This window comes from Macaca nemestrina, chromosome 10 (assembly GCF_043159975.1).
Source record: "Macaca nemestrina isolate mMacNem1 chromosome 10, mMacNem.hap1, whole genome shotgun sequence".
Lineage (NCBI taxonomy): Eukaryota > Metazoa > Chordata > Mammalia > Primates > Cercopithecidae > Macaca > Macaca nemestrina.
The window spans coordinates 63,073,928-63,093,257 of NC_092134.1; the positions used below are offsets into that span (position 1 = coordinate 63,073,928).

Consider the following 19,330-nt stretch of genomic DNA (forward strand, 5'->3'; position numbering starts at 1 on the left):
CCAGAGGTCCTGGGATGGTGCATACATCAAGGTGCTGGGAAGGTGGTGTGCCTGGAGAGGGCGCCTTGCTCAATGCATCTCTTCCATGTGGCAGTTCCTGAGTTGTGTCCTTTATAATCAACTGTAAGTAAGTAAAGGGTTCTGTGAGCCATTCTAGCAAATTATCAAATGCAAGGAGGGAGGATGTGGGAACGCCTGACTTAAAGAAGGTCGGTCAGAAGTACAGGTAGATACCCGGGACATGCGCTAGACATCTGAAGTGGGGGTCATCTCGTGGGGCTGGGCCCTTTAATTCGTGGGATCTGATGCCAACTCAGAACCGAACTGAATTGTAAGACACCAGCTAGTGTCACCAGAGAACTGAACTGCTTGGTGTGGAAATACCCCACACGTTTGGTGTCAGAATTGTTATGAAAGTACAAAAAAATACTTTTATACTTTTAGTATATAATTTGGGTTAGCTCTTTTTAGGTACACCTCATGCTTCTGGAGGAATAGTCCTTCTTGGCTGGGTACTGAGAATATTCCAAATTCACGCCCTGACAGGAGGAAGCAACCCTGTCAGGGGGAGGCAGCCCTCCTAACACGCAGTTCCCAAGTGGGGAGCGAGAGGATGTTCATCAACACGGTCACCAGCTAGTCAGGACAGCACGTGGAAGGGGCGCCCTGTTCACCTCCAACTGCAAGCTGAAGCTCAGGAACGTTGTGAAACCAGTTCCCAGTCCAAGGCAGGAAGCTTCAAGGAAGCACTTGATTCACACAGCAGTGGGTTCAGGCTCAAACCGTCCCACCTCACAGAAAAAGAAACCATTTTATTTCATCCCGTCTCGTTTCCTTCAGGGCACTTTCCGTTTTTACTTTACGATATACATTCCATTTTTCTCTCTCCCTCCAACAGTTTTCGTCTGCAGGAGGCTTATTTCTCTGTATCCACTCCTCAGTTACTCACCTCCTCCCCAAGCTTTTTTCCAGTGATAGGAAACTTTAATTTTATTTTATTGTGGTAAGAATACTTAACATGAGATATACCCTCTTCAATTTTTAAGTGTACAATACATTACTGTTGGCGATAGTACAATGTTGTACAAATCTGTAGAGCCTATTCATCTTACTTGACTGAAACTTTATGGTCATTGATTAGTAACTCCCATTACCCCCTCCTCCCAGCCCCTGATAACTACCACCATTCCACTTTTTAAATCTATTAATTTGACTATTTTAGATACTTCATATAAGTGGAATCATACAGTATTTGCCTTTCCGGGTCTGGCTTCTTTAACTTGGTATAATGTCCTCCAGGTTCATCCATGTTGTCACATGTTGCAGAGTTTCCTTCTTTTCAAAGGCTGAACACTTCCATTGTGTGTATATACCATATTTTCTTTCTATTTCTTTTTGAGATGGGATCTCACTATGTTGCCCAGGCTGGACTTGGACTCCTGGCCCCAAGCAATCCTCCCGCCTCAGCCTCCCCTAGCTGAGACCACAGGTATCACCATTGCGCCCGGCTTCACATATTCTTTATCCATTCATCTGCTGATGGACATTTAGGTTGTTTCCACATCTTGGCTATTGTGAATATTGCTGTGGTAAAAGGAGGAGAGCTCTTCAGGATCTTGAAGAGTCAAGATCTTGATTTCAAGTCTTTTGGAAAAATACCCAGGAGTGGGATTGCTGGATCATATGGCAGTTCTACTTTTAATTTTTTGAGGAACGTCCATACTGTCTTCCATAGCAGCTGCACCATTTTGCATTCCCACCAACAGTATGCAAGGGTTCCAATTTCTCCGTATCCTCGCCAATACCTGTCTCTTGTTTTTTTGTTAATAGTCATTCTGGGAGGTGTGAGATGACATTTCACTGTGGCTTTGATTTGCATTTCTCTGATGATTAGTGAGGTTCAGCAATGTTTCATATACCTGTCAGCCTTTTAGATGTCTATTTTTGAGAAATATCTATTTCAGCCCTTAGCCCTTTTTCAAATCAGGTTATTAATTTCTTTTACTATTGAGTTGTAGGAGTTCCTTATATATTTGGGGGATTAACTCTAGCGGATATATAGTTTGCAAATATCTTCTCCCATTCTGTAGGCTGCCTTTTCACTCTGTTGAGTGTTTTCTTTGCTATTTAGTATGATGTAGTCCATGGCAAACTTCTTGAATGAGTAGTCTGTACTTATCAAAGGCTGTACCTCAATTACATTCTTCTTGACTACCTTCTCCTTAAAATATTCTCCTTTTAAGACGTTCTTTTTTTATTTTCCTCTCACCCTCTGGCCACTCTTCCTTCATCTCCTTCTGCCTATAACTTAAATGTAGATGATCCTAAGATTCTGTCAACATTTCCCTCCTCACTCTAAGTGTTCCCAATATGCACTCTGTCTTGGCTGTAACTATAGCTTGTGCACCATGATTCCCACATCTGAATAGCACTGCTTCTGACCTCTTGCTCCTGAACTAAAAGTCTGTGTTCCTAACTTTCAAAGCATCTTTTGGATATTTTAAGAATGTCTCAAATTCAGCATCCTCAGAGCTAGACTGTCCTTTTCCACTCAGTCAAGTCTGACACCTTTTTCCTCATCACTTACATTAAGTTCTGTTGATCCTCACTCTAGAAAGTCTTACTGCTATAATCCTTGTTAGCTACTTTCACTACCACTGTTCTCGTATATGCCTTCAAAGTCTCTTATGAGGACCAGCAGATAAGTTGATGGGAGCTTTGGGAATTAGACTAACTGGATTCCAGTTTTTGCACTTAACAGTTGTGTGCATTGGACAAGTTATTTAACTTTTTAAATATGCAATTTACTCATCTGTTAAATGGGGCTAGTATTTAGAAATTTAGCAATCTAAATAAAATGTCATTCACAATGGCAGGCACACAGTAACCATTCAAAAATGCTTTTCACTCAGTACTCTCCTTTCTTTCTCTCTTTAACCCATCTTTCCCAGCCAGTATACATTCAACAGTCACATCAGTTACTTTCTGACTTAAAAAGTCTACTCATGTCAGTCTTCAATTAAAAAAAACTTTTCACAAATTTTTATGGCCTATATGACAAAGACCATCTCTTTAGTTTGACACTAATGACCCATTAGAAATCTAACTCCAAGCTACCTTTCCAGCTTACAAACTCATTACTCCATATTATATAACTTATTTACCTAAGGTTGTCAAGCCTTGATTTCTTTATTGTAGCCACCTCCATGTTCAGTCTTCCCCCTTCTATTTCTAGCTGATGTAATCATATTTATATTTGCATATGCACCTGCTTTCACCAATAAATCCTAATTCCTTGGAAGCAAAGAACCCTCCTTTTAATTTGACACATTGCATTCACTTATTCATTCACTCACCCAATATTTATTACCCGAAAATCAGGCATTGTGCTAGATATTAGAGATACATAAGCAAAGAAGGCTGGCCCACACCTTTAACAAGTGTGCAGTCTGGTGAGGAAAATGGGCATACAAACAATTCCAGTAATGGGCGATAAGTGAAAGGGTAGAGCAGTGGCTGAAGTTTCTGGTTATAGATTAGAATCCCTAGCATCGATTTTATAAAATGCTAATGGCCGGTTTCAACCACCAAAGATTCTAATTAATTGGTCCGTGGTAAATTTTTTTTTTAAAGCTCCTCTAGCTGGGCACAGAGGCTCTCGCCTGTAATCCCAGTACTTTGGGAGGCCGAGACGCACGGATCACCTGAAGTCAGGAGTTCAAGACCAGCCTGGCCAACATGGTGAAACCTCATTTCTACTAAATGATACAACAATTAGCCGGGCATGGTGGCATGCACCTGTAATCCCAGCTACTTGGGAGGCTGAGGCAAGAGAATCACTTGAACCTGAGAGGTGGAGGCTGCAGTGAGCCAAGATCATGCCACTGCACTCCAGCCTGAGTGACAGAGCAAGACTCCAACTCAAACAAAACAAAAATAAAATAAAATAAATAAAATAACAAGCTCCTCTGTCCTAGTTATATGAAGCAATCATTGCAAGCCCCTGGTATAGAGTTGTACATAGAAGCCTATGGAATATTATGACTCAGAAACATTTCCTGAAAACAAAAAACAAAAAACAAAAAACAAGACTATGGAGTATGGGAGACACAAATTTTTGCTGGCATTTTTGGTTGTTCCACAACACCTTGTTCCCTTTCTTCTTCCTTCCCAAATCTACTCAGGGGTATACCCCTTTTCCACGTGACTTAACACTAGCCCCAAGTCAGGGGTTGATTCTGATTGTTCTTTCTTGTGACCGGTTTAGGTGTAGACAAAGGAACTCACTGTGAACAAGGATACATGAGGGGAGGTTGCCTGTGGGAAGATGGGAAAAGGTTTCCAAATCCCAAGAAAAATGCATCAAGAAAGACAGGCTCTTTCTCTCTTTGGACACTGCTGCATCTGGCTGTGACACCTGGAACTGAAGCAACTATATTATAACTGTGAAAAGAGCCATCTTGAGGCCAAACTGAGATGTGAAAAGGAGCTGGGTTTTGGTGACACTACTAAGTCATTGCATCAAACAACCCTGACATCTGTCCACCTCTGCATTTCTCTTTCATTTTCATTTTTCTGTCTTTCTTCCTTTTTCTTTATTTTTATTTATTTATTTATTTATTTTGAGGCAGGGTCTCATTTTATCACCCAGGCTAAAGTACAGTGGCGCGATCATGGCTCATTGCAGTCTCAACCTCTCAAGGCTTAGTAGGGCCCAAGCAATCCTCCTATGTTAGCTTCCCGAGTAGCTGGGACTACAGGGGCACCTCATCATGCCCGGCTAATTAAAAAATTTTTTTTTGTAGAGACAGGGCCTCCCTATGCTGCCCAGGCTGGCCTTGAACTCCTGGGTTCAAGTGATCCTCCCGCCTCGGCCTTCCACAGTGTTGGGATTACAGGCGTGAACCACCATGCCTGGCCTTGCATTTCTTGATGTATAAAATAATATATTTCCTGATTTCTTATGATGCTTTGAGTCAAAATTCTGATTACCTGCAACAAATCACATCTCAACTGATATAGAACTAAATCAAATTTGGGGATCAAGGAAGGCACCCTAGAGAAGGTGGTATCTGAGGAGTTTCCGGTATGGCCACCAAGAAGCAGGAAAAGCAAACAAAAAGGCATGCATATAAAAGTATGAAATATTCTGGGAAGTGCACATAGTTCAGAATGGCTATTGCAAAGAGTATGAGCAGGGAAATGAGGATGGAGAAGTGACAGTCTGGGACAAGATCTTGAGAAGCCTTGTATCCTGTGGTAGATTAAATGTGGTGACAAATGTTTTGCAGCTCCTACTATCCAGTGGCAAAGCCTACTCCAGTACCTCATGAATGTGGCTGGCTTTATGACTTACTTTGACCAACAGAATGTGTCAGAAGTGATATTATTCAAATCCAGAGCCGAGACCTGCCTCTCTTGAAATGCTGTCTGAGGCTGTCATTTGTAAGGAAGGCAATCTAGCTTACTGAAGAATGAGAGGCCAGGTGGTGGGGATACTGAGGCGCCCCAGCTGACAGCCAGCACTGACTGCTGGGCATGTGAGGGAGGAGGCCATCTTGGACCATGCAGCTATTTCAGTCATCATCCGACTGCAAATGAGCACAGCCAACCCATAGAATCATAAAAAATAATGTGTCATTGCTGTACTAAACCACTACGTTTAGGGTGGTTTGTTATGCAGCAATAGGTCTCTGACATAGGCCATGCCAAGATATTTGAGCTTTACTCTGGAAACTATGCAGTGTAACCTGATTAGACTCATGTGTTAGAAAGATTACCTTGGCAGTACTATGGAGAGTGGCTTGGAGTGGGTCCACAGTGGAGGCGGAAGACTTGTTGGAAGACTATTGCATTAATGGAGCTGAGAATCTGGATGCAAACTAAGACAGTGATAGTGGGGAGGCAGAGAAGAGTCATGATAGAGGTAAAAATCAACATGATGTGTTGGACACAGTGGCTCACACCCATAATCTCAGCATTTTGGGAGGCTGAGGCAGGCAGATCACTTGAGGTCAGGAGTTAGATACCAGCCTGGTCAACATGGTGAAACCCTGTCTCTACTAAAAATACACGAATTAGCTAGGTGTGGTGGTATGTGCCTGTAGTCCCAGCTACTCAGGAGGCTGAGGCACAAGAATCACTTGGACCTGGGAGGCATAGGCTGTAGTGAGCCAAGATCTCACCACTGCACTCCAGCCTGGGCGACAGAGTGAGACTGTCTAAAAACAAACAAAAAAACATGATGGTGACATAGGTTACAAAGTACAAAGGAGAAAAATGAACTAAGAATTACTCAAAGGTTTTTGGATTTGGTAAATGAGTGAATGGTCATGCCATTTTCTAAGACAGAGATGATGGGAGCAAGTGAAGGTTTGCAGTAACCCTGGAATATCCAAGTGGAGATGGACAGCAAGGAATTGTGAATACTCAATAAATATTTGATGAATAAATTACTGATTAATCTGAGTGGGTACCAAAGTGCCCTAGTCCAAGGAACTATCTTTAGATGGTTTATATGGTATAAATTAAGTACTAAGTCAAGTAAGGTTTTGTGAACATGTGAACTCATGGTATTAACACTTCATTAGAATAGAAAGGAAAAGGAAAGGTAAGATTCGATGCAGTCTAAAAGTACTGGCAAATCTGCACATTATTTAGGTCATGTGCATCAATCTGTAATTCTTAGGGAATGAAAAGTAATGTTCCTACCTGAAGTCACTATCATTTTGTAGTGTATTCAGAAGGTAAGGTGTACAACACAGGTCTTTTTCTCTGTTCTGTAGATTCTTTATATGGGTTTCCCTAACTACATGCTAGGAAGAGTTGAGGCTATCTCCATGCTGTCAAGTGGGCATAATTGATGATATATCAGTGTAATAAGTTGCAGAGTCTACAAACAATTTTAATATGCACATGCAAATATTAACTTACCTTTGATGTTGATTAAAATAGCAAGTAAATGGCTGGGAACCAATCTCATCTTTCCAGTACTGTTGCCAATTCATGACACTTTCCAAATTCTTCTGATTTTCTCTCTTACAGGGAGGGATATAGGAGCACTAACAAAATAGAATATAGAAAGTAAACCTATTATTTTATGGAATATTGAGATATAGTCATTGTTTATAGAAAGATGGCATTATAAAGACAGTAAATCTAATTTAGACCTGCCTAATTTTTAAATACAACCAAATTGAAATTACTGAACTATATTTCAAATTTCCAATTTGGCACAAGGACAGAAAGTATTCCAAATACAAAAACACAGCAAAAAATAAACTTCAGTCATTATGGTATAAGAGTATTTTATAAACAATTAGTTATCATGTAATGGCAAATTAAAAGCATAATATACTCTCTATTTTGGGGACCTGTCCGTCAACAGAGGGAGGCATAAAAAAGTTTATTTTTATCCCCAGTTCCTATCTATGAACCTTGGCATTTCTCTCTTCTACCTATAACCAATAAATTCAAGCACACAGCTCTTCTCAGGATACTGCTCCTAACTGCTGAAACTCAGGTTTTCTTTTCTTACACTCTCTTGGACAACAAAATCAGTGGAAAATTTCCTTTCAAATACATCAATGTATTTTGCTAATTGATGTCTTTTCCTAGCCATGCCTCTGACAAAGTAGTTCTCTTAAAGGGGCTCTATTATTCTAAGCAATATAGATTAAGCAGAATCAGACAACTGCTCTTAAGTCCAGATGTTAAAAATCAACTCTCGGCATTCTAATCCATTTTCTGCAATTCAGCTTTTTACAATGATGATGAAGATGATGCCAGTTTCTATTTATTGAGTGTTTGCAATACAGCAGACACTGTAATAAATGCTTAACAGGACTTATGTACTTTTTACCACCCTATAACAATTTCCATTTTATAGATGCAGACCTTGAGATTTTCGTCAACTCTACAACCACAATCAGATTCTGGTGGTCTTATCACATTGTACTCTTAGGTGTTTTACCAAGGTATCTGATATTAAGGAGCAGGCAAAAACCAAACCAAACACAACATAGAGCTTTATAGTATAATTTCAGTCACATTGTTTAATTTATAGCATACAATTATTCAACATCTCATTATTTTCTGGTAAAACTGAAATGTTTTAGCATGATGCACAAAGCTCTTCGTGATCTGGTCCCTGCCTGTCCTCACCCTTGTTTAATTCTGGGATGTAGCCATATGGATGTACTTGCTCTCCAAATCTGCCACGTGCTGTCAACCTACTTGCTTGGCACAGGCTGTTCTCTCTCCTTTTAATGCCCTTTGTTCCTAATTCTCCTTTTTTTAAGATTCAAGTTTGGTGTTACCTACTTGAGGGAACCTTCTTTTTCTTCTACCACAGTTAAGTGCCCCTCATTTGTGCTGCCATGGGACTCACGCCACGTGATATCACAGCTGGAAACACACAGTATCATACTTGTCTGTTTTATGTCAGCCTTCCCAGTTTGCTGGCGAGGTGAGAACAAGAACTGTTTTCTGTCTTTTCTATCTTTTCACACTCATGACTATGTCTGCTAACGGTGAAATGGCAAAAATGTTGGTTGAATTAGTTAATGATACCACGGGTACATTTTTATTGAAGATGATGACATTATTTTCACAGTGTTTAAACATTTTTAAAATATATAAACACATTATAAATGTTAGTAAATCTGGTTATTGTCTATTATATAGAATACATTCACAACATGTTATGCAAATGTTACTTTAACGATTGAATCACTGAATGTTTATCCTCTGCACATATAGTTCTACTTCTATTAATAACAGTAATACAAAGCTAAAAATGTCTGTGAAATTATGGATTCTGAGTTCTTCCAAAGCAGCAGCTGGATTTGGAAGCCATGGAGACCATTAGATAGGGCTCCAGTCCTATTGTCTATTAGGTGTTAGGCCTTGGGTGAATTACTTCCCTTTTCTGGATTTCATTTTTTCAAATATGCAAAATCTCCAAAATAATTTCTAGCTCTACATTTCTATGATTCTATTCTTGGAGGTACACCAAGAAAGAACCCAGCAGAAGGCAGGACTACAAACACTGTCACAGTATTTTTCCCAGAAGAGATCCTGCCCACTGGGGAGATGGCTGGGAACCCTGACTAAGCCAACATTCCAGCCAGCAACGAGGAGGAGTGTGGTAGGTCCTTCCTTAGGGGCCAGTACTTTGCATTAGAAAAATGTTCACAAGAGGACCATGATTTTCCTATTGCTTACTTTCTCTAAGGTGTTGGATATTTTGTTTCCTTCTATTAAAATACATTTTTTTTCTGCATTATAGTCAATTAGTATATAAAGTGTGAGTAGGTGCCAATTTATTGTGCTCTTCTAGGAAGGAGAAATTTCTCAATTTGGAGGTAGAAAGTGTGAAGTGTGAAAGCCTAAAAATTCATCAGAACCCTTTTTGCAATTGGGTATACTTGACACAAGAGATATACTAAGTGCATTAGGAAAGAACAATTAACCACATGTAATCAAAACAGATTTTAAATATTTGTACATTAACTCAGTTTGAACCCTTTGCTATTTAGTTTTTTGGGGAGAAATGGGTTTAAAAGAAATGTTTCTCTCAAATGATAACCTAAGATTTGACCAGAAGAATTACATTGACATGCTTCTGAAAAGGTCAAACAAAAGCTTTCACTGAGTGTGTAAAGTTTTGTATTAGGTATGTTGAAGTTTCATGTGAGATTAAAAAATATATATATTCTCGCTTTTTTGGAAAGTCTGAGGTTGTGTGGATGGATTTTGGATGGAAAGTACTTTTTTACACTGGAGAAAATAACCTGAGATCAAAATTTGAGTATTCTTTTTATGCACTGCATTTTTTCCGAAAAGTTACATAGATTAAGTGATCTATACTTCTAATACTCTAGTAACTTTTTAAAACTAACATTGCCTGGAAAGAAATTTTTTTTAAGAGTTGGGGTCTTGCTCTGTGACCCAGGCTGGAGTGCAGGGGCGAGATCACAGCTAACTGCAGCCTTGAACTCTCGGGGCTCAAGCGATCCCTCTGCCTAGCCTCTTGAGTAGCTAGGACTACAGCTACTCCACCACACCCGGGTAATTTTTTATGGAGGTGTCTGTCTCCTTTTGTTGTCCAAGCTGGTCTCAAACTCCTGGGCTCAATTGTCCCACCCCGGCCTCTAAGAGTATTGGGATTACAGGTGTGAGCCATCACACCTGGTCTGGAAAACTAAACTTTTTAAGGCAAACACCAAATTCTTGAAAATCATTATGGCTCCATTCCTTAAATCTTTTTCTCAACTTACTGTGAAGCCTAACTCAGATCCTCCCTAGATTCCTTCTCAATTCACTTAGTGGATCGTCGTAGATTGTCAGAATTTTTATACAGATTAGAAATTAAAGTCCAAAGCACGGTTCTGGAAAAAGAACTCGAGAACTCAATCATACAAATGCCTTTTAATTCTAGATTGTTCAAGCCTGGTCGTTTTCCAGGCTTCATAATAGTTCCACCATGAATGTCTCTCATCTGGGGAGGCACAAATAACAACCTACATGGTAACATCATCATCACAGCTAACATTTATTGACTATATGTCAAGTGTTGCATTAATTCAAACGAGCAAATATTATAATTACTTCCATTTTTGGATGAGGAAACTGAGGGACAGAAGGACTTAAGAAAACTTTCTTGGCCAGGTACCATGGCTCACACCTGTAATCCCAGGTGTGGGATTCCCAACTTTGGGAGGCTGAGGCAGGCAGATCACTTGAGGTCAGGAGTTTGAGACCAGCCTGGAGAGCAGGGTGAAACCCCATCTCTACTGAAAATACAAAAATTAGCAGGGCGTGGTGGCACACACCTATAATCCCAGCTACTCAGGAGGCTGAGGCATGAGAATCGCTTAAACCCGGGAGGCAGAGGCTGCAGTGAGCTGAGATTATGCCACTTGCACTCCAACTTGGGTGACACAGCGAGACTATCTAAAAGAAGAAGAAAATGTTCTCAAGGTCCCAATGACAAATGGAAAAGCTGGGATTCAGACTGCAGAGTGGTCCTAACTGCTGCTTTCCATATCTCTATCTTTAGGGATTCCGTCTTCTCTCTTTGGAGCTCCTGATTTAGGACAAGGAGATCCCTTGCCCTCTGCATCCCTCTCTCGGAGCACCAGTGTAGTATTTTTATTGGAATGGAAATGATGTAGTCCTCCTGAGAGCTGATGGGTCGAGGCAAGTCTGTTGCAGTCCTTTGTTTTCCTGGTACATCCTCAGAGAAATGCACTGTAAGTCTTTGCGTGTTCCCTCCTGTTTCAGTTTGGCTTCAGGGTTGGTTTCTGGTGCCATGGATGTAATTTCACTTAGGTGAATTTATAGACATAATGCCTTTGGTCATGGAGGACAATAGCATTTCCTTAGAGAAATTTCTTCATATAGTTCTGACCTATTTTGTTTTTCATTTGCAAAGGCAGCATTTCCAGGCTTCTAATATCATTATTGCACAAATAACCTTCACTAGAGCCCATGTTGTTTGCTGCCTGAACTTGGATGAAGTAACTTCTTTAAATAAAATTTTAGAAAAAGATTTTTTGACTTTTGCATTCATGAACAAAGTTCATGGAACTGAGTGGGCTATCCTGACAAGAATAACATACAGTCTTCTAATGAGTTTATTAAGAAATGACACTATTGTCATATGACATGGATTATTATTACTTAGTTTTCCATTATCTTATGTTAGGGTTTATCAAGATTTATAATAGCATTTTTATTCTGCCGACCACAATGGGATTTATATTTTAATAGACTCGTTCTTGAGTAGGTTCTTTGTGATAAGTGTCTTGAGAGGACTGCATTTCAGTCATTTGGGCAGAGTAGGCAGAATTAACTTTCTTCTGTTACTGAATCATTTAAAGATTATTGCATAAATCCTGTGGTCTACTTAGTTAAATATCAGGGACTGGGTTCTCTGTTAGGAATTATCTAAGAAACAGAAATGAGGAAATTTGTTTCTCCAGTTTTTCTCTTGACTTCATTTGGTTAGGGAGGGTAGTAGTGAAAGACATAATACTAGAATGCATGTAGCTGATTAAATAACTTCCAAATAAATTTGGTTAGAAAATGAATTCTTAAAACATTATCTACTGGAAAACAGTTTTAATTATATTTTATACCATAATCCCTCATTTTCTGAACTCCTGTAAGAAATATCTGTCAGCTATCATTGTAGTTTTAGTGAAACTTTTGACAATATGAGCATATAATCAGAAAAACACTGTGAAGTAAAAAGTATAACTGAGCCATTTATAAACTCCATAACAGTCAGGTGCAGTGGCTCAAGCCTGTAATCCCAACATGTTGGGAGGATGAGGCAGGAGGACCACTTGAGCTCAGGAGTTCAAGACCACACTGGGCAATGAAGTGAGATCCCATCTCTACAAAATATTAAATAATTAGCCAGGCATAGTAGTGCACACCTGTAGTCATAGCTACTCAGAAAGCTGAAGTGAGAGGACTGCTTGAGACCAGGAAGTCAAGGCTGCAGTGAGCCGTGATCACTGTACTCCAGCCTGGGAAACAGAGCGAGATCTTATCTCAAAAACAAACAAACAAACTCCATGTTTCAAATGTTGTGGGTGCATATGTGCATGGGCACACACACACACACACACAGAGTTCTTATCAATGTAGGTTAACTGAACAAACATATATGAAATTATATGTCAGCTAAAAGACTAAATTCTAGGGCAGGCAGTCCAGAATGTACATCCATATCTGAAAGCTAAATGAAAGTAATCTTATGGAAGAATTCAGAGTTAAATAAATGGCTTAGAAAATGTGAAAAGCAAGGTTAACTAAGAACAGGAGAAGCTAAAATGAGCTCTTAGGCAAGAGTGGGCTGGGCAGAAAGAGTGGTGCCCAGCCTAGAGCAGAGATGGTCAAAGTCTGTTTCACTGATCACTTGAACTGTTTGTCAAAAAGATCCATCCTCCTGAAAGTGTGATTCATTAAGACTAGGAATCTGCATTTTCAACAGCTCTCCTGCCCTTGGAATGACAGATTTTTAGAATTGATAATTTATGCAATAAACTATTCTTGATTGCTGAGTATTGCATAGGAAACAAAGATTAGATATTACTCACTCCCTTCTCCCTCTCTCTCCGTCTCCACCTCCCCCGAAGCAAGCAGTGTAGTAATAGTAGCATATTTACAAAGTGCTTTGTGACTACAAAAGAAGACGTGAATATTTTGGCCTCCAGAGTATAAGAGAAGGCTTCACAGAAGAGAGGACTTTTAATTTGTGTCTTTAAGGCTGAACAGGAATTTGCTTGTTAGAGAATGGGTTGGGAAGGTAACATCCCCAGAAGAAATGGAATGTACAGACGCCGTGTACAGAAGTTCCAGAAAGACTGAGTCATCTAATGTGCTTGGAGGACAAGGGGCACAGGAGATGGTGTTGGAAAATGCCCAAATTATCTGACCTACTATTCACTGAAGAATTACTCCTCTCTCCCTAAATGTTTCTTTGAAAAGTTGCTCACTACCTTCCAGAGAATACACCTACCCTCCAATGCATAGTTTTTTTAGTCAGAATTTATTATATATGTTGATATGACACCTGGATTTTTGGAACTGAATAATATTCACTTAACTTCTGCATTCAGGCAGACTGCTAAGGTTGGTTATATTATTAAGACTGAAAAGTTCGGCATGGCATTCCATCTTCAAAACAGTTCATTTAGCTTGAGAGTTAGAAAATAAAAACATGGCTGGGCGTGGTGGCTCACACCTGTAATCCCAGCACTTTGGAAGGCCAAGGCACGTGGATCACAGGTCAGGAGTTCAAGACCAGACTGGCCAAGATGGTGAAACTCCTTCTCTACTAAAACTACAAAAATTAGCCAGGCATGGTGTCAGGAGCCTGTAATCCCAGCTACTCAGGAGGCTGAGGCAGGAGAATAATTTGAACCTGGGAGGCAGAGGTTGTAGTGAGCTGAGATTACACCACTGCACTCCAGTCTGGGTGACAGAGTGGGACTCTGTCTCAAAAAATAAAATTAAATTAAATTAAATTAAATTTTAAAAAAACCACACGATCTTTGCCAAAAATAGAAGTTGAATCTAAATAGAAGCAATCACACCAAAACAAGAAATTTCAATTTGGAAGAAGTTCAATAGCTACTAATAATTATAACAAGCATGACAGAGCCTATAAACATTTGTTTAGTGACTCCTGATCAGAATTTAAAATCCTTGAGGAGATGGTCAATACTTTTTAAATTTTATTATTGTTTTTTATTATACTTTAAGTCATGGGATACATGATACATGTGCAGAACACGCAGGTTTGTTACGTAGGCATACATATGCTATGGTGATTTGCTGCACCCATGAACCTCTCATCTACATTAGGTATTTCTCCTAATGCTGTTTCTCCCCTGGTTTCCCACTCCCCAACAGGCCCCAGTGTGTGATGTTTCCCTCCCTATGTCCCTGTGTTCTCATTGTTTAACTTCCACTTATGAGTGAGAACATGTAGTGTTTGGTTTTCTGTTCCTGTGTTAGTTTGCTGAGAATGATGGTTTCTAGCTTCATTCATGTCCTTGCAAAGGACATGAACTCATCTTTTTTTACGGCTGCATTAGTATTCCATGGTGTATATGTGCTGCATTTTCTTTATCCAGTCTATTATTGATGGGCATTTGGGTTGGTTCAGTTTTTGCTATTGTGAACAGTGCTGCAATAAACATACATGTGCATGTGTCTTTATAGAATGATTTATAATCCTTTGGCTATACACCCAGTAATGGGATTGCTGAGTCAAATGGTATGTCTGGTTCTAGATCCTTGAGGAATCACCACACTGTCTTCCGCAACAGTTGAACTAATGTACACTCTCACCAACAGTGTAAAAGCATTTCTATTTCTCCACATCCTCTCCAGTATCTGTTGTTTCCTGACTTTTTAATGATCGCCATTCTAACTGGCGTGAGATGGTATCTCATTGTGGTTTGCATTTCTCTAATGGAGATGGTCAATACTCTTATGACATTGAAATGAAATAAAACGTTCTTAAATGTTCATGCACACATTCAGATGGCTTCACTGATGGCATTACTGGTAGCTATATTGTGTATTATAAGGTACACAAATTCAATGTATGTATGGATATATATTCAATGAAATATTTACAACCATCATTTCTGCATGAAGGGGATCAACAAGCCCTGTCTATTATAAGTCCTCTAGAACCAGTATGGTGATGATTTAAAAAATTGGTGCTTCCTATTCGTAGCAGAATATGTTTTATAAAAAGAGCTGCATTAATATACAACCCATTTCACACACTCTTACAATGTGATGTTGGCATTCCTTGATTGAGAGGTGGGGGTCTAGCTTCTCTTCCTTAGCACATACATGAGCCTGTGATTACAGCAATGATTCAGTGTGACTTCAAGGTTAGATAAGAAAAGGTGATAAAGCACCTGCTTGCATCTCTCGCGAGAATGCTCGTCCTTGGCCTCCAGACAGTATTCTACAAGGAAGCCCAAACTGGCCCATTAAGACAGATCACATGAAAGGCCTATGTGGAGAGGAACTGAGGTACTTAGCCAACATCCAGGATCAATTGCCTGGTATGTAAGTAAATGGGCCTGCAGATAAGCCTCCATCCTCCAGCCTTTGAATTTTCCAAATGGGACCTTTGATTAATCCAAATGGATTAGAGAGAGACTATATTCTTCTCTGCGTCATTTCTAAATTTCTGACCCACAGAATTTGTGAACATAGGCCAGGTGTGGCGGCTTACACCTGTAATCCCTGAGCCTTAGGAGGCCAAGGCAGGGGGATTGCTTGAACCCAGGACTTTGAGACTAGCCAGGGCAACATAGCAAGATCCTCTGTCTACAGAATATATATTTTTTAATTAGCTGGCTGTACTGGTATATGCCTTTAGTCCTAGCTAGTCAGGAGATTGAGAGGTGAGGATAGCTTGAGCCCTGGAGTTTGAGGTTACAGTGAGCTATGATTGTGCCACTGCACTCCAGCCTGGGTGACAAAGCAAGACCCTCTCTCTAAAAAAAATAATAATAATAAATAAAAAATAAAAGTATTTGTGAACATAAAAAAAAAATGACTTGAGCCACAGGGATCTTTGACAGTGGCTGAGATCATAGGACATCTAGGATTAAAATAAATGGATAATCTTCTAAGGTTCTTCTTGATTTACATACCTGAAAGTATAAAAACACTTGAGGTTTGATGAAATGAAATCTATGAGGCAAAGTGATGTAAGGCAGGACTCCTCAGCCAATCCCAGGCCCAAAGCTCCTTAGAGGAAGGGTGAGGGGGCTGGTTTATACTTAAAGCCCTTGTGGTAGCACCTCAATTTGTACCTACTGAAAATCTCCTAGCCTTTCCTAGCAGAACATGCCGACATGTAGCAGAGTAGTATACAGCAGAAAGGGCAGATATTCAGAATATTATTGATCACTGGCTCCATGCTAACGCTAATCCCTGGGGACTCTAAGTACACCTGTGCTCAGAATGAGAGCTCATGGGGGTCAGGGGAAAAGGAAGTTCTGGCCCAAGTTAGTGTCACAATAGGCCCAGGGAGTCCATGAAGTCTCTTATGACTGTTCCTACAGATCCTGAAAGTATAGCGTCTTCATAGGAAACATATACTGACACTTGGGATTGCTTCTCTGATCTGTATACTGAGTAACCCAGAATCTGCCAGCTTTCAGTGGCAACCAGAGCAGGAAAACCTGCTGAAGGCTACAGAGCAGGAAGCTGTCTCAATTCATCTCTATGGCTCAGTGGCTTCAATAATAAACAAGAGTCTGTGATAGATCAGGGGATATATGGAGCCCAGAGAGAGCCCTGATGGTATAAAGCAAACCCATGCTTTCTTTGGCAAATGACTATTCTCCTTTTGAGAAACAAGTGGTTTGTTACTGGGTCTCAGTAGGGTCTGAATGCCTGACCATGCAACATCAATTTACCATTGGACCCACTGTACACTGGGCTATTTTGACTCACTAAAACACAAAGCTGGGGTTTACAAGGCTGAAGCAGGACTTGCTGGCAAATAAATTTCAGAAGCAAATGGTTCACATTCCCAAGGCACCTTCTCTTTTTATACTAGCACCTGCCCCAACTTGTGATAATATGCAGTTGTTAATCTGGGTTGGTTTTCCTCATGCTGGGATATACAGACTCCAAGGAATACTCTGCAGTGTGCCAGGAGGTACTTAAAGCCTATGATCACTTTTGATGGATGAGAAAATTTGAGCTCATTGAGCATAACTTTGGGCAGAACATCTGATTGTTTATTTCTCTTCAAAGAAATGATGGAGGTATAGTCCTACAGTATTTTATGGACACTGGTTAACAAATAGTAAACTTGTTTCAAGTAACATGATTAGAGCGTGTTAAATCCTCAGAAACAGAACTCTGATCTATATGTAGGCCTACAAATTCTACTTCCCATTTACCCATTCTCAGAAAGCTATTTGAGGATGTACTCCATCAAAACAAAGGAATAAATTAAGAATAAGAAGGAGGCATGGGATCAAGGAGACAAGGTACTCAACACAAGAAAGATGCAGCAGGCCTAAGGTGCATTCAGTTCAGTATGAGAAGTAGGCAGATGGTGTCCCACGAAATTTTTATTTAATCTTATTTTTTTTACACAGGGTCTCACTGTGCCACCCAGGCTGAAGTGCAGTGGTGTGAACTTGGCTCACTGAAGCCTCAACCTCTCAGGCTCAAGTGATCTTTCTGCCTTAGCCCCCCGAGTAGCCGCGACTAGAGGCACATGCTACCATGCCCAGCTAATTCTTCTATTTTTTGTAGAGACAGAGTCTCAATACGTTGCCCAGGCTGGTCACAAATTCTTGGGCTCAAGGGATCTGCCTGCCTCAGCCTCCCAAAGTGCTGGGATTACAGGTGTGAGCCACCATGCCTGGCCAAGAAATGTTTAAAAAGAGTGAGAGAAATGTGGAACTAAGTGACTACCTATTGAGAATGGCCATATGACAAACAGTATACAAATGGGTTTTACAATTCTGTAGGAGAATTTTGGAAAAATAAGAGAAAGGTACACAGGAAAGTAGGAAAATAAAAAAGGGAGATGATTCTTAGCTCAAGGAAAATAAAAAGTTATAGAAGTGAACAGTACTTTACATAGCTAAAATAAGTTGAGCACTCAATATTAATTTACCCAAAAATTATGATAGAATCACATTTATTTAAAGAGTAAAGAGAGGACAATGGGGTGGGATGGTGTGGTGTAAGAAAGCTAAGTCCATATAATCCATCATAGGCGGTCAACAGTATCTCAACTGCATTCATCAGAAAACCTATTGTTTAGAAACACAGAGGTAAAAACCAGAAAAAGAAAAGCCATAAAAATAGTTAAAAACAGTTATCTCTGGGTGACACAAGGGTTTGGAGCAGTGGAATACTACCCTTTACCCTCAAATAAAAGTAGGGTGCAATTTGATTTTCAAAACTATGTTCATAATAACAAGGGCAAACATTCACTGAACGCTTACCATATGCAAGGAACTATCCTAGGTGCTTTCCATATATTAACTCATTTCCTCATAACCCAAGGAGACAGGCACTATTATATTATAATCCTCGTTTTACAGGTGAGGGAGCTGAGGCACATCTGAAGTCACACTGCTATGTTAATTAAAAATTTATAATCAAGACATACAAATGGCAAATGGGCATATGAAAAGGTACTCAATATCATTGATCATCAGAGAAATGCAAATCAAAACTACAATGAGATATCGTCTCACCCCAGTTAAAATGGCTTTTAGCCAAAAGACAGACAATAACAAATGCTGGCAAGGATGTGGAGAAAAGGGAACCCTTGTACACTCTTGGTGGGAGTGTAAATTAGTACAACCACTAGGGAGAACAGTTTGGAGAACAGCTTTGAGTAACTAAACTGTTCTCCAGTTTAGTTACTCAAAAAACTAAAAATATAGCTACCATCTGATTCAGCAATCCCACTGCTGGGTATATACCCAAAAGAAAAGCAATCAGTATATTGAAGAAATGTCTGCACTCCTGTGTTTGTTGTAGCACTGTTTACAATAGGTAAGATTTGGAAGCAACCTAAGTGTCCATCAACAGATGAATGGATAAAGAAAATAAGGTACATATATACAATAGAGTACTATTGAGCTATGAAAAAGAATGAGATCCCATCATTTGCAACATCATGGATGGAACTGGAGACCATTAAGTTAAGTGAAATAAGCAAGGCATAGAAAGACAATAGTCACATATTCTCACTTATTTGAGAGATCTAAAAATCAAAACAATTGAACTCATGGACAGA

General features: G+C 39.8%; 1 protein-coding gene across 1 annotated transcript in view; it reads right to left on the reverse strand.

Moving 5' to 3' along the window:
• The window catches only part of LOC105473381 (potassium calcium-activated channel subfamily M regulatory beta subunit 4), a 62,108-nt gene that overhangs the window by 20,534 nt on the left and 22,244 nt on the right, over positions 1–19,330 (reverse strand). Inside the window, exon 2 of the mRNA XM_011727172.3 lies at positions 6,934–7,061. Coding sequence (XP_011725474.1) covers positions 6,934–7,061 — 128 coding nt within the window. The remainder of the gene's footprint in view (positions 1–6,933; positions 7,062–19,330) is intronic.